The sequence below is a fragment of the Mesoplodon bidens genome, assembly GCF_964165515.1.
Source record: "Mesoplodon bidens genome assembly, chromosome: 8".
Lineage (NCBI taxonomy): Eukaryota > Metazoa > Chordata > Mammalia > Artiodactyla > Ziphiidae > Mesoplodon > Mesoplodon bidens.
The window spans coordinates 98,295,554-98,311,255 of record NC_138165.1 but is presented as its reverse complement, the minus strand read 5'-3'; the positions used below and the strand labels follow the sequence as shown (position 1 = coordinate 98,311,255).

The window sequence follows — 15,702 nt, the reverse complement described above, 5'->3', positions numbered from 1 at the left end:
CATGACTGACATTGTATGGGCAGTGTTGGTTATTTTTTTAAATTGATTTGCATTTTAGTGGTTGTGTCAGTCAGCTTTCATTGTGTAACAGCGTGACCCTGGTAAAGCCTGGAATGTGTGTGTCAGTATTGGCAAGGTGTTCATCAAGGATGCATGCTTTGCAGGACTGGGAGATAAACTTATCAAGTGGGTGCTGCCTGAAGAGACATGGGAGCCACAGGAAATGGAATAGTAATGTGTATGGGAGGATTAATCCAGACAGCAGTGTTGGAATGTGAATAGATTGAGTGTGTTGAGGCTGCAGTTGTAGACCAAGTGAAAGTTTTGTTAACTACACACATTTTTAGAATTGATGGCCCTTTTTTCCCCTTAAGTTTTATTTTATTTATATTTAATTTTATTTCTGGCTTTATTTTTGTTTTCAGGGTTGAAGCAGCTGAGGTAGTTTTTCCTAATGGAAAATTACATACCTTTCCAGTGAGTATAGAAGAAGTGACTTGATGATGATGACTTTGACAACAGCAGTAACATTAATAATAATAGCTATAGAGTGCTTTTGGTCTTTCTATCTGTGCATCCACCCACCTACATGCCAGGCACTATACTGTATGTATTACATGGATTTAATCCTCACATTAACCCTATGAGGGTGGTTGCTATCATTAGGCCCTTGACCTTGAGATGTTAAATAGCTTGCCTATTACTATTCAGTGGTGGAGCTAGGATTTAAGCCCAGACAGTCCCAACCTACTACATTAATACCACAGCATTATATGGCCATAATTCCTGTGGTTTATTTCCTTATTAACTAGGTACCTAGGTAATTTATAGTTTCGCCCCTTTTAAGGTTAGTCAGCCCTCCAAACCACTGGACCGCCAGGGAAGTCCCAATAGCAGGTTTTTTTTTAAAATTGATTTTAGTTGCTGTTGTCAGTTAGCTTTTGTTATGTAACAAACCACCCCAAGGTTTACTAACTTCAAACAATGATCGTTTGTTTATATCATGATTCTGGGGGTCAGCTGGGTAGTTCTGGTCAGGACTGGCTGGGCTGATCTCTGCTAGGCTCCAGCTGGTTGGTGGGCTAGCAGCTGGATGACCTGGGATGGCCTCACTGACATGTCTGCGTCTTGGCAATGAGGTGAACAGGTCAAGTGCCTCTCATCCAGCAGGCTAGCTTGGGCTTCTTTACATGGTGGTGGCCGCACTCAGGTGATAATGATGCTTCTGCTCTGAGAATTGCATTTTGAATAGCAAGCCCATTGTCCTTACCTGAGTCCACACAGGTTTTTAAATTTATGGCCTTTTTGCTAGTGGCGGTTACAATTTTGAGAGTAATTTGGTGATAAGACGTACTCATAGGTATGTTTCCAACATTGCTGAAAAGCCTGGATTTTATGTGTGTTTGTTCCTATCTCACATGGTAGAGTTACGTACTGTTTGAAGGAGAGTGAGTACTAATTCATGAGATGCTCCCAGCCTTACTGTCTCCTGGAGCAGATTGATAGCTAGGAGTGGGTCATAGTTGCTTTTCCCCACCTGAACAAAACGGTAGGAAAGGGATGAGTTGATAACAGTCTCAGATTCAGTATGATGGATAGTACAATGCGGCACCGGCTTCCTCCTTCCTTGGTCATAAACACCTACTTGCATGAGGTGAAATTGAAAATCTTCAGCAGGACTTGTAAGCATTTTAGAAATGATGGAATGCACTAGTGTTTTGCTGAAGAGAATGGTGACTGACCAAGTAAAAGAGAAAAATGTTTGGCATTTTATAAGATTTCCAAGCAGTTCCAGTTGTCTAGCAAGTAGAATGTTCATATATGAATATAATGTAGCAAATCATGTCCTGAAGCGCCCTGAGTTTATTTTTGATATCTGGCTCTAATGACAACTTCTTGGGAGGGTAATGAAACCACAGCAATAATGAATTGAATTAGAAAGAGGCTAATGCTGTGTCTGGCAGGACTGATTTCAGCTTCTCAAACTCTTTTTCTCTCTAAGGAACTGGCTTATCGAAAGGAGATGGTGAGAGCTGATCTAATTAACAAAAAAGTTGGGATCAGGTATGCTCTGAAAACTTCATTTATTTCTTTACTGCTGAAGAGAATTCAAGAATGAAGTACACATATGACTACTTAATTTTCCCTGAGAAAATGCTTGGAGAGAATTTTGATATCCCTTCAGAGTAATAAGTGACAATAGAACATTAGTTAGGATGTCTGGTGTCTATTGGAATTCACAAAGACAGGTTTCAGGTAGTAGCATATTTTAAAACAAAATATAAACATGTTTTAAATAATCCAGTGAAGTCTATGGTTTGTATGTTCCTATTTCAGAGAAACTCCAGAAAATCTTGCCAAGCTTCTGACCAGGATGTGTTTAAAGTCAGAAGTCATAGGCGATGGGAATCAGATTGAAATTGAAATCCCTCCGACCAGAGCTGACATTATCCACGCCTGTGATATCATAGAAGATGCAGCTATTGCTTATGGATATAACAACATTCAGATGACTCTCCCGAAAACATACACCATAGCTAATCAAGTAAGGTTGCACCTTAAATAAACATTCCTTATTGTTAGAAACTGATTATTGAATGCCAGGAAGGCTTCGAGAAAAACAGAACATAGGAATTAAGCAGTACTGGCCATGCTCTGCTCTGAGAGGCATTTGCTGTGGAGAGGATGCAAAACAGATGCCCGATTGATTAGAGTACGTTGAAAACCTGTGATGACTAGTTCTTTGAAGAAAGACAGGTTTCGAGTTTGGAGCCCTTTTTGCATCTCTAAGTAGGAGATTCGTTTTCTGATCCTGGGCCTGAAGGCAGAAGTGGTGTGTGGGAGAGGTAGAAGCGGGGGGTTTGTATGTCTGGGTAGGAGTGTTGGGGTAGTGAGGTGATGGGGAGAGGTCTGTGTGGTGGGGAAATGGTGGGCCGAGCAACATATTAGGATGGAAGGGTGGTTTCCTTTAAGTGACAAGTTTTCTATAAATCTCTCTTTTTTATTCTAATTTTTAAAAAGTGGGAAATTTTATTGAGGTGAAATAATTTCTTCCCCCCAGTTTCCCCTAAATAAACTGACAGAACTCCTGAGACACGACATGGCAGCTGCTGGATTCACTGAGGCACTTACCTTTGCTCTGGTATGTTGTACATGCTTTTCGTGCCCTGCTGATTGTTTTCTTTTAATCTCCGAATTACTTGTTCTGTGATTCCTTGTATGAATTTATAAAAAGTTATAAAGAACACTTTGTTACCTGAGATTGTGTAATTTCTGGTAAAGAAATGAAGATTTCTTTTTTTTAGTCACAGAAAAGCACAAAGGACTAAATTTTAGAGTTTCATGTAATTGTTGAGGGTTCACAATGAAGTTCATAACCAAATTTATTAAGTTAGAATTTTTAGTCTTAATTTGGTTGTGGCTGTACCCACTAGATGCCGCCCTGGTTAAGGGCTTGTGGACTGCTCCACGTTAAGCCTGTTTCTTTGTCTTTGAACATGTTCACAGACATTTGCTTTGAGTTGAAAAGCTGACATGAAAGGCCTAAGTCAGGAAATGAGTTTTATTACAAAATCAGACAGAAATCTCCCTCCCCCAGCAGATCGAGCATTTGAAGATATCGAAATGTGTCTGCAATTTGTAGTTTCTTTCTCTCTCTTGCTGAGCTGTGCTCTGGTGCCCACAGTGTACTTCTTGACTATTCAAGTCCGTTTCAGCTTAACGATGTAAGGCAAAACCCAAAACAGCTAGGAAAGCTCCGCCCAACGCAATTCCAGCTCTAAACGTCTCACTCTTTTAAGGTGTTCACAGAAGGCAGTGGTGGGAATCACGACCAGTGCACAGAGGGCTGGTGAGGAGATGTAGCCTCTCTCTACGTCACTTTATTGAGCCTTTGTAATTCATAGAATGTTCTTATTGGAAGGGACCTTCCAGATCTAGTTCAACACCTTCCTTTTGCTTCTTTTTCTTTAATATTTTTTTAATTAATTTTATTTTATTTATTTTTGGTTGCATTGGGTCTTCTTTGCTGCGAATGGGCTCTCTCTAGTTGTGGCGAGCGGGGGCTACTCTTCGTTGCGGTGCGTGGACTTCTCATTGTGGTGGCTTCTCTTGTTGTGGAGCACGGGCTCTAGGCGTGCGGGCTTCAGTAGTTGTGGCACATGGGCTCAGTAGTGTGGCTCTCAGGCTCTAGAGCGCAGGCTTGGTAGTTTCGGTGCACGGGCTTAGTTGCTCCGCAGCATGTGGGATCTTCCTGGACCAGGGCTCGAACCCGTGTCCCATGCATTGGTAGGCGGATTCTTAACCACTGCACCACCAGGGAAGTCCCAACACCTTCCTTTTTCTGGTTTAGAAATCTTTTATTCAACAGCATTTATGGAACATCTGTTATATGCCAGGCACTGTACCAGTGAGGAAGCCCCGGAGGCTGAGAGAGGATAAGTACCCAGCAAAGTTTACACAGACAGCAGGAGAACCATGACCAGAATCTGGCCTTTTGACTTCTTGAGGAGTGCTTTTCTGTTATGTCAGACTGAATGCTAGGTTTGAGGACCATGTCATTCATACATAGACCACATATGCATATGCAGTCAGGAGCAGCAGTGATTTCATGTGAACTGATGTACAAAAAATAGCACAAGGAAATGTATTCTGTTTTTCTAGAAATGTATTCTATTTTTTATAATTAAGTGGCAAAGGAGTTGATTTTGTAACTGTGTAGCCCCACGCATCTAAGGGGGAGCACGTTCTCTGCCTCCTGACAAGTAGCTACTCTGCAGAGAGAGTTTGTCTTCCACAAAGGGCTTTACGTACATGATTCCATCTCTCAGTGCAGCCCTGTGAAGTAGGTGTTTCTGTCTTACACAGCAGTTAATTGAGGTAACTTGTCCCACTTCGCGCAGCCAGTTGGCTGTAGACCAGGGATTCCAGCACAGGTCTGTCTGTACCCCAGGCCTGTGACTGAACTGTCCCACCACGAGTGCCAGAAACCGTCTGTTCAATTGCCCAAGGTCACTTCAACACTTTATCACGGTGGGGCGGGGCAGGGCGGTGGGTCAGAATTAGGTGCTAGAGAGTTTCAGATTTGTAGTAACAGTTTTCCTATAGGAATTTCAACATGAAAGGTATTTATAAAGTTAACATACTTTCTAAGCAAACCTAAACATCACTGAGCCTTATATCTAGTTTTGCACAAGAGTAACGGCCCTTCTCTTCCTAAAACCCAGCCCTTGACTTCGCAGGTGTAAGTAATTCACATCATCATCATGATTTTTGCTGTATCTGCATACCAGTTGTAATATTTTCATTTAAATTAGCTCACTACTTCAGCCTTACTTAAGAATAATATTTGTAAATATTATGGGCTTCGTTTACTTATTCTATTTTTTATAACAAGTAAATGTGTTTATTTAAAATAAACACATAAATGTTAACACTTATAAACATTTCATCCTGTATACCAGCTACTGCCACTTCAGGATACCTGATTGAAATTGCTTCTTACCTCTGTCCCTTAAGGTCCATCATCATGATAAAGTGCAAGGTCATTCAGATACCTAGCTGTGTAGCTCTGTGTCTGTGGGCCCTTTTTCTTTGATACAGACAGTACTAGTTCTGTTTGAGAATAGATCGCATCATGTAAATTGCATTTCCTAATTGGTCACATTATGTCTAAATCTTGTTATTAAAACTCCTCCATGTTATGGAGGAAAAAATGGTTATTCCCAGCATGCCTGCTGCCATTCTCCACTGCTGCAGCTATGGCGATGCAGGGAGCTCTTTGCTGCTGTGCCTGGATGTGTCTTCAGAATCCTTCCTGAAAGAGCAAGGCAGAAGTTGTTAGAACTGGCATTGGCATCTAAACCCATTCTTTTTTTCTAAGTGAAATACAGACCACTAGTCCTGAGGACAGTTTTCTATTTTCCAACCTAATGTTGGAAAATAGAAAAGAGTAACTGATGGTACATCAGTTTTCATGTTACGTTTTAAACTCTTACAAACGTTAACATTAATATATGTGATAATTGTTTATTCTTAATAATGACATTAATTATCGTCATTAATATTTTTTGATCACTTAGTTTGCGACAGGTATTGTATTTGCTTTATCTCAGAGTCATTAAGATAAAGACTTGCTGTATCTCATAGACATTGAGTTTTATTTTCAGAATTCTGCCTACCATCCTGGTTTTTGAGGGTGACAGGCATCTTTCTCTTTTTGGTGGGTGAGTGCTTAGGAGTTTGCTCATTACCCAGAGATTTATCAAGCACATCTGCATGGAAGTTAAGTGACATAGTTGAGGCCATGTGAATTCTGCTCTTAGTCCCACCATCCTGTCACAAGTCAGTACAGATTTTGCAGAGGTTACAATAGTAGTCAAAACAGAAAGTCATATGAGCACCAAGGAGGGAGAGAGAATTTCTGACTGGAGTCATTAGGGTTATTTTTATGGAAGTGGTGCAAGAGATGTCTTTTAAGTAGAATCTTTCAGGGGGCGGGGTGGCAGCAAGTCGGGCAGGCAGGGCATTTCAGGTGAAGGTAGGGAAAAGTGTACAGTTCAGGGAATGAGTAGGGGATTGCAGGAGACTCGACTGGTGAGGTCAGTGGGAGGCTAGCTTAGGGGGGCCCAAGTACAGGTTATACCAGCAGCTCCGTGTGAAAAATGTACTTTAGCTCTGCATCATGGTTAGAACTCATTGTAAGAGAATTATTAACGTTAAATTGCATCTGCTGTGGACCTGAATTTAATTGATATATGTTTATTCTCAGCTTATTCTTAGCTTACTTTATATAATCTACATTGCCATGAGGCCATCAAAAGTTGTTACAGCATTAAATACTTTTTTATATTGGATTTAGTCATTGCTTTTCCATATTGATCTATTTTTATGTATTTCTTAGTGCTCCCAAGAAGATATTGCTGATAAACTGGGTTTGGATATCTCTGCAACAAAGGCAGTCCTCATAAGTAATCCTAAAACAGCTGAATTTCAGGTAAGAGTTTTAAGTAGTTAAGAATCTGGGTAAAAACTGAGAGGCAGTACATGAGTTATGAAAAGTCTCTTCAGTTATTTTATCTCAAATGGCAAAATCATAGAGCTTCTTTAGAATTTCTTCTTGGATAGGTTTATATTTGGTTCTTACATACATTGCTGACAAAAATTCTTTAAATATCTTATAGTCTTTTCTTGATTAACCTTATAGGTGGTTCTTACTTGCTTTGTGCTACCTATACCTAGCCCAGCCTTTCTTGTCTGAACTTTCCATTTCACAATTGATTTTTTTTTTAATACTATTTTCAGGTTTCATCTCTTTTCTATCCGTTTGTAATAAGTGAAACTACACCTGTTCCCAGTACCTCCATTAAGTCTTTTACTTTGAAATAAGTCGTTATGCCAGTTCTGGACTATGCTGACTGTGCCTTTCATCGTAATTGTCTAGTTTATTGGCAGTTTCATGTGGAGGTTAGGAATATTTAAATGAGAATGATACTCCCTTAATAGTAAACATTAAGTGATTTACATGATAGATTCGGACCTTAACTATAAAAAGAGAGCATTTCAAAGTTATAATATCTGCTTATTAATGACTTTGAATCGTCTTATCTCTTTCATATAATAAGCTCATTCTATTTTCCATGTATTTGCATTTCAGTGTTTTTTTAAACAGGCTTTAGAGAAGATCATGTCTTCTAGAATCAAGGGGAATCTTAGAATTGGAAGGAAATGCTTTTCAGAAAGTTAATTATAAAATAATACATGAACTTTGATTTGAGATAGTTTCTTTGGATCTTGGTTTTCACTTTTGTAAAAGTAGTGTCTGGATTAGTTATAAAAATTCTAAAAGTTCTAAAAATGTTCAGATTTAGATTTTTTAAAGTTAGATTTAATGTATAGAGCTACATACTAATGTGGCAGATTAGAGCTAGACTAAAGAACTAATTGCTAATAATATGCATCAAATACATAAATTCTTTCTCCATATTCAGTGTCAGAACTTTGAAGAATCTTTACGCTAGTTTAGAAGGATTGTGATAATTTTTATATTTTGATTTCTGATGCCGACTAGCTTTTCTAAGACGTCTGAGGTGTTCTCTTTAATAAGAGATGTTCAAATTCACTTGGATAGAGAAAATTTTCAGTAAGTCTTAATGGATTTTTTTTTCTTTTTATTGCGATACGCGGGCCTCTCACTGTTGTGGCCTCTCCCGTTGCGGAGCACAGGCTCCAGATGCACAGGCTCAGCGGCCATGGCTCACGGGCCTAGCCGCTCTGCGGCATGTGGGATCCTCCTGGACCGGAGCACGAACCCATGTCCCCTGCATCGGCAGGCGGACTCTCAACCACTGCGCCACCAGGGAAGCCCTTAATGGATTTTTATTTGAGTTTTTTCCAAGTGTTTCTTTTTCTCCCAGTTTTATTTCTCAAGCTTGATAGATTTCTTACAGTGTGGTAATGTTATGTTCTTTAGGGTTTACATCGTATCTATTTTATATAAGTGGAAGGAAAACAAATCAGAAACACATTAAATGTCACTCTAAATAGCTGTGGCTCAGCACACGTAAGACTCAATATTTCTGCATTAAATACTACCTAAGAGGTGAGAGTCTGTCTTTTAGATTTGACAGATTCCCTATTTTACTCCTCCTTTATGAACAGATACGTCCTACCATTACCAATGTGGCTAACAGGTTTATATTTATTTATGGTTAAAATAAGTGTAAGTTGTTCATGGTCTTGTATCTCAATTTGTTGTCTAAGCTTATTCTTTCTTTTGCATAATTCTTAACTTTGGGCTATTTTATGGTAGTAGTTATACTAGAGAATGGATGAAATAAGAGAAATGTTATTTACTGAAGTATGTAAAATATTACTATAATTATTGTAAACATAATTACAGAAAATTACCATATCCCCCTAAATTAGTAATAGTATTCCTTAATATCCTCAAATATCCAATTAGTGTTCAAATTTCCTCAGGTGTCTTTTTTCAAATAGTTTATTTGATTTGGGGTTCAAATGAGGTTCATATATTAAAGTTGATTGATGTGCTTCTTAAGTCTCTTAATCCACAGGTTGCTCCTCCAACCATTCATCTCTTTCCCTCTCTCCCCCTCCCCCTTTCACTTTGTGGAAGAAACTGGGTCACTTATCCTGTAGAGTTCTCACATTTAGGATTTTGCTGACTATATTCCTGTGGTCCCCTATATTTTCAGTAAATTGGAGCTAGATCTAGGAGCTTGATCTTATTCAGGTTTAATTTTTTGTGTTGCTGTGAGTTTTTAAGTAAATAAATCTTATCTATAAAATAAAGTGAAAAAAAAACCCTAAAAAAGTCATCTACAAAAGTGGCTTATTTCCATTCTAATAAGTTAAGCTTTCTTTAAACATTGTAGTTTTGTTTTGTGAATGGTTTGGACACTTTCTCTCTGGTTGGGAAAGTGACCCATATTTCAGAAAGCACTGAGTTGAAGGCTAATAGCAGCTTTCTGGTAGAGTGAATATAGTAGGAAAGGTGTTCTCTCTCTTTTTTTAAAATATTTATTTATTTATTTGGCTGCTCTGGGTCTTAGTTGCTGCATGTGGGCTCCTTAGTTGCAGCATATGGGCTCCTTAGTTGTGGCTCCCGGGCTCCTTAGTTGTGGCATGCGAACTCTTAGTTGTGGCATGCATGTGGGAGCTAGTTCCCTGACCAGGGATTGAACCCGGGCCCCCTGCATTGGGAGCATGGAGTCTTATCCACTGCGCCACCAGGGAGGTCCCTGTGTTCTCTTCTTTCCTCAACACAATCTAGCAAGTCCTTTTAAGGACTTACTGTTACATGTGCAGGATCTAAGAGGGGCTGTTGTTTTAGCCAGGGTGGGCAGGGCAGGCCCATGTAGGACCATGTAGACCTTTGAGCAGAGACCTGAAGGAAGTAAGATAGCTACATACAAATCTAGAGGAAGAATGTATGAGGCAGAGGAAAGAGCACGTGTGGAGGCCTGGGATGGGATCCTGATGGCTGCGTGTGGCTGGAGCACACGCAGTATGCCAGGGGGAGTAGCGGGCGTCGGGGTTGGAGAGGGGGCTAGGGCCAGATTCACATAAAGCCCCATGTAGGGCATGGGTTTTATTCAAAATCTGATGGAAGTCCATTGGACGTTTTTGAGCAGGAGAGTTCCATGATCTGATTTAGGTATTAAAGGGTCACTCTGTGGGCAGAATAATAGATCATAAGGTGGCAAAGTAGAAGCAGAGAAATCATCCTAGGAAGCTCATGCAGAGTCTGGGCAAAAGATAATGGTGTTGGAGTCTGACTGCAGATGTAATACCGTCGCTCATAAAACCCTTCTGGTAACATGATGTGTTGAAAGCTAACATATCTCATACAGCTTAGAATGAGAAATTTATTTCACAGACAAAAGCAGGGGAAGTTTTGCCCTTTTTTTTTTTTAAGAATTGGAATGTGTATTTGTATTTCTTATGAATATTAAGAATGAAATAACTATACGTTTTCTTATTTGTTTTGGCTACTAAGCTGAAAACTGCCCATAGCAGCTATGTGGTTTTTTAGTGCCTACGTATTTGTGTTCTGTTTTTCTCATTGTCCTGGTATTTTAATTGCATTTACATTTTTTCCCTGGTCCTAGTTTTTTAAAATTTGGTTGATTCATGTTAAAACTGTTTAAATATTTGTATTTCTTGTAATTTACTTCAATTACTTTGTGAAATGAAACAGGATATGAAGTACTGGAATTAAAAATTAAAAATGACTTGGATGTTTAGGCATTGCATTTTCCAAAAGTGTCTTCCTGTGAGACCATGATTAACCAAGTATGTCTGGTTCCTATTTGGTCAGTGCAATTTCATGTCTTCTCCTGTAGGTGGCACGCACTACCCTGCTTCCTGGCCTCCTAAAGACCATAGCTGCGAATCGGAAGATGCCCCTTCCTCTGAAACTGTTTGAAATCTCTGACATTGTAATAAAAGATTCTAGCAGAGGTAAGAATGAGTCACCTTTGATTTGTATACTTAAAGCATTTTTTATTATGAAAACTTCAACGGTATATAAAACTAGAGGAAATAATGTAATTACTCCTGTGATTCCAGCACCCACCTTCAAGAGTTATCAACTCACACATGGCCAGACTTCTTTCATCTGTACTCCAACCCACTTCCTCGTATTTGTTTAGTATAAGTCTTAGACATCACATCATTTTATCAACAAACACTTTAGTTTGTATTTATGAAAGGTAAGGGCGACCACTATTTTTTTTAATAATCCAATGCCATTATTATATCTTATCATCAAATATCCAGCTAGTGTTTGAATTTTCCCAATTATTTCATAAGTTTAATTTTCATGACTGATTTATGTGAATCAGTCCAAGCAAGGGCCAGATATTTGATTGCAATATCTCTTACTTTTAATGGAAAGCAAATTTTAACAGAGAATTTAATAATATTTATGAAGAACCCTATTAAAACCTCAACTTGAAAAGCACTATGGAGTATTTCTTTTTTTCTTATGTCATGTGATTTATATGCATATCATTTTGACGTACTTGATACCTTACTATTCTAGTTTAACAATGATTGTTCATACTACTGTTGTACCAGTGATTGTAAATGTGTTTTACCATTTTTTGCTTCTTTTGAGGATGGTCTGGACTAGTTAGTACAGCAAGTTGCTTTGTCTAATATTTGGAATGTAGCTGTTATTTAATACATTACGTATTTAGTAAGTCCTTAAACCTGATTGCCAAGAAAGCCTGTCTCGTTCAAACTTTTCCATGTCTTCAACTTATGTAAGTCCGAATGACTGTTCGAGCTGCATCTGTGGTATCTCTTGGTGAGCAGTGCCCTCAAATGACTAAATTACTGGCAGTATTTCTTTGATTCCCTGGATTTAACAGTTGAAGTCCTAGCAGTATTTATTCAGTCTTACTCCAGACTCTGCAGAATTCAGAATGTGTTCTTTTGAATCAGTTGACAAAAGAGGGGGCCTTTTCCTCAGTTTCTCCTGAAGAGGACAACATGGCGTCATTCTAACTACTAGAAAGTAGCCAAGAACTATTGACTGTAAATCGGCCTGTCTTAGGAAATAGATTCTATAAAGGTACCCTGTGGACTGTCCATTGCAAACCTTTCAGCCTAGGCTGGATTCCATGTGCTCCCAGTATGCAGCCTGTCTTCAGTTAACAGTGTCGTGTCACCTTGCATTTGTATGCTGCTTTTTGCTTCCCCCCCAAAATTTTTTAAGGTACTTTTTCTTTTTTGATTGTTAAAACATCTCTTGGAGGCAAATGGGACAAAATATTGTCCCCATTTAATATACTGCAAAATTAAGACAGAAAAGTGGTAATTTGCTCAAGGCTGCATAAAATAAGGGACTTAGAGCTAGGGCCAGAATTTTGGTCTCAGTGCTTATATCCTTAGAGAATAAAAGTTCTATGTAGAATTTTCCTTGGGTGATAAATCTGCTGTAATAGAAATCAGAAAACATTTTCAGTGCCAGCTGCAAATAGTTTTGAGGGTTCTTATACCTCAAATCATCCATTGGTATAGATAACTGAGAATTCGTTGTAATTCCAATGTCAGGTTTTTCTATTAACTTTGACTTGTTACCTTTCAGCCTAGTTCTTTGAGTTTTATGTTGTTTTGATCCTTGGTGATCCTTTCATATTTCTAAATATAGGATTAGGTTAATTACTCGAGATTTCCTCAAAAGTTCTGTAATACTGTTTCAGCAATAGGACTCTTCCCTAATTGCAAAGGCTCCCTGCAGGGCCGGGCATGCTCACAAGCAGGCAGCTCAGAGCCTGGACGGTGAGGGTGAGGCACGAGCTGCGGTCCCCACAGTTGCCCCAGGGAAGGTTTCGCTGTAGGCATGGAACACCACTTTACTGTATTGCAGTCCTGGGGAGAGGTGCCTTTGCTGGTTTTCTTTTCCTCTGTGTTTCTTGGGAAGGCCCATGATTGAGGTTGAAAGAGAGCTATTCTTTTTTTTTTTTTTTTTCCGGTACACGGGCCTCTCACTGTTGTGGCCTCTCCCATTGCGGGGCACAGGCTCCAGACACGCAGGCTCAGCGGCCATGGCTCGCGGGCCCAGCCGCTCCGTGGTATGTGGGATCTTCCCTGACCGGGGCACGAACCCGTGTCCCCTGCATCGGCAGGCGGACTCTCAACCACTGTGCCACCAGGGAAGCCCAAGAGAGCTATTCTTAAATACAAGTGCTATAGGCCATCATTTAACAAATCACCCTAGTGATAGTTCCAGAAACCCCATCCATATACTTTTTAATTCAAAGATTTGTCTTTCTGCTACACTTTGTTTCATCAGGAAGAGTAGTTCTTATCTCTGTAGCAAACCTCTTTTATACCTGATTTTAGTTGTGATTATTCTGCTCTGTTTTCCCCATCAATCCATTTTTAACTGATAATACTTTTGCCTGTTGTCTTACACCATCATAGTTTATTGTTTTTCTTTAAAATTTTCTGTCATATCAACGGGACTTGAGTAAGAGCAGGTAGATGCACTTAGTAAGTCTACCATCTTGAAAACATAGGTTTGCTTTAGTTTACGTGGAATGTGTTTCCTGTTTAGGTAGGCCTGGATTTTATTTCATAACAGAAGAAGCTTTTCTGATGGATTATTCTAAATATGGACCTGTGGTCTCCCTGCCTGTCATCTGGTGTACAGAGAGGACTCTGCAGGAGAGGCAGCCCAGCACCGCGGTTCCATGAGCGACTCTGCGGCCAGAGCGCCTGCGTTTGAGTCATGGTTCTGCCATTTACCAGCTGCTTAACTTTGGACAATTTATTTAATTTCTTGGTGCCTCAGTTTCCTCATCTGTACAGTGGGAATAATGATAGCACTTATTTCAGTAGACTTGTAAAAATTAAATGTATTTTGAAAAGTTCCAGCCACGTAATAAGCACCGTTTGGTGTTTGCTCTGACTATCAGCATATTAGCAATCCCTAAGGCCCAATACCTAGCTTCTTGGTCTCTGGAAATTTTCTTTGAGAATTAATTGAAAAACCTTTGCTGGCCATTAAAGGGTTAATATCACCTTGCTAAGGCACTTGGGGCTCATTTCTATCCTAACTTTGAACTTAATTGGTTTTTCTTCTGTTGTGCACTATTTTTTTTTTTTTTTTTTTTTAGGAAAAGAAAACCAAAACATACTAATGTGGGAATTTACTTAAGAAAGTAGGAGTGTTGGGTTTTTTTTTTTTAATTTATTTTTTATTTTGGCTGTGTTGGGTCTTCGTTGCTGTGCGTGGGCTTTCTCTGGTTGTGGCAAGTGGGGGCTATTCTTCGTTGTGCGCGGGCTTCTCATTGTGGTAGCTTCTCGTTGCGGAGCGTGGGCTCTAGGCGCACGGGCTTCAGTAGTCGTGGCACGCAGGCTCAGTAGTTGTGGTGCACGGGCTTAGTTGCTCTGCGGCATGTGGGATCTTCCCGGACCAGGGCTCGAACCCGTGTCCCCTGCATTGGCAGGCGGATTCTTAACCACTGCGCCACCAGGGAAGTCCAGGAATGTTTTTTGAGCAATTCATCACCCACTTCTTTTCAGTGAATTGAGCGTATATGTTTTTACCGTCTCTCAAACCAGGAACCATTTTTCTGTTGGATTTACAGTAGCCATTTCCTCCTAGATAATGAAACAATTTTGAAGAAAAAAAAAATCTAGACCATCAAAAGTGAAATGACAGAGCAGTTTTTTAGGGACTATGAAAATGTCCCAAATTTTCACTAGTGAGGGCAGTACTCGAACTGCTGGTTTTAAAAGGGGTGGAAATGTATGGCAAGACAGTCTCATTTGTTGTACTGGGAGGAAGTATCTTTTAGTTCCTTTTCTTTGCCAGGGGCTGCTTGGAACATGAGAGCAAATGTTGCCAAGGGAGTGTACAGCACAGAGAAGGGAGTGACAGCTGCCACTAACTTGTTTCGTAACATGAAGGAAAACCCAACACTCTCAGCCTCATGGTTTTGTGTAGGCAAGTGTATCTTCCAAAATGGAAATGGAAGAGGAATCTGTATTGGATTTCAATATGCCTTCCACAAATTCTGTCTGACTTGCGTTCCTGTAAGAGTAGACAAAAGTCTCCTAGCCCGTGTTTTTGTGCTTGACCTTATCGGACAGTTTCTTAAGCTAATGTGGACTTTCTATCTGGCCATCCATGTCATGAGGCTGTCAGGCTGCCCGGTGAGGGACTGAGGCACCCTCCTCAAGTATGAGGATTTCCACTCTGAGCCAGACACAGTCCTGTTCTTAGAGGCTGAGCCAGTCACTGCATTTATTGAATTGTAAGATCTGAAGTTGCTGCAACATTTTAAAACATTAGTCATGACTCGAGGGACAAAGCTGGTTTATCCCTTTTGTTGGGCAGAGTGGCAGTGTCTTTGGAACGAGAAGTTGAATGCAGACTCTGCTGTGGGGTAAATTTTCAGCTTCGTTATAGCGGGGAAGTCCAGTAGAGGCTGTACAGAAGCTATCAAATCGGGCTGCTGTGTGAGTAACTGGTTGGTTTCAGTTGTTATGTTTGTCTTTTCAGTGTGCAGGAGAAACTATCAACAAAATAGTAAAAATTACTTCAGAGGAGCAGTTGTGAATTTCTAATCTTCATGCCCAGAAATGCAACTATATTTTGCAAAGTCCAGCCTTCTGGCTTCTTATTAAACGCAGATTGAATTCTGCCATCACAGTTTATTCCAC

The 15,702-nt window shown here is 39.9% G+C and overlaps 1 protein-coding gene across 1 annotated transcript in view; it reads left to right on the top strand.

Moving 5' to 3' along the window:
* Positions 1–15,702, top strand: part of FARSB (phenylalanyl-tRNA synthetase subunit beta) — a 65,496-nt gene that overhangs the window by 21,619 nt on the left and 28,175 nt on the right. Inside the window, exons 10-15 of the mRNA XM_081242461.1 lie at positions 426–477; positions 2,003–2,064; positions 2,338–2,545; positions 3,062–3,142; positions 6,902–6,994; positions 10,866–10,983. Coding sequence (XP_081098587.1) covers positions 426–477; positions 2,003–2,064; positions 2,338–2,545; positions 3,062–3,142; positions 6,902–6,994; positions 10,866–10,983 — 614 coding nt within the window. The remainder of the gene's footprint in view (positions 1–425; positions 478–2,002; positions 2,065–2,337; positions 2,546–3,061; positions 3,143–6,901; positions 6,995–10,865; positions 10,984–15,702) is intronic.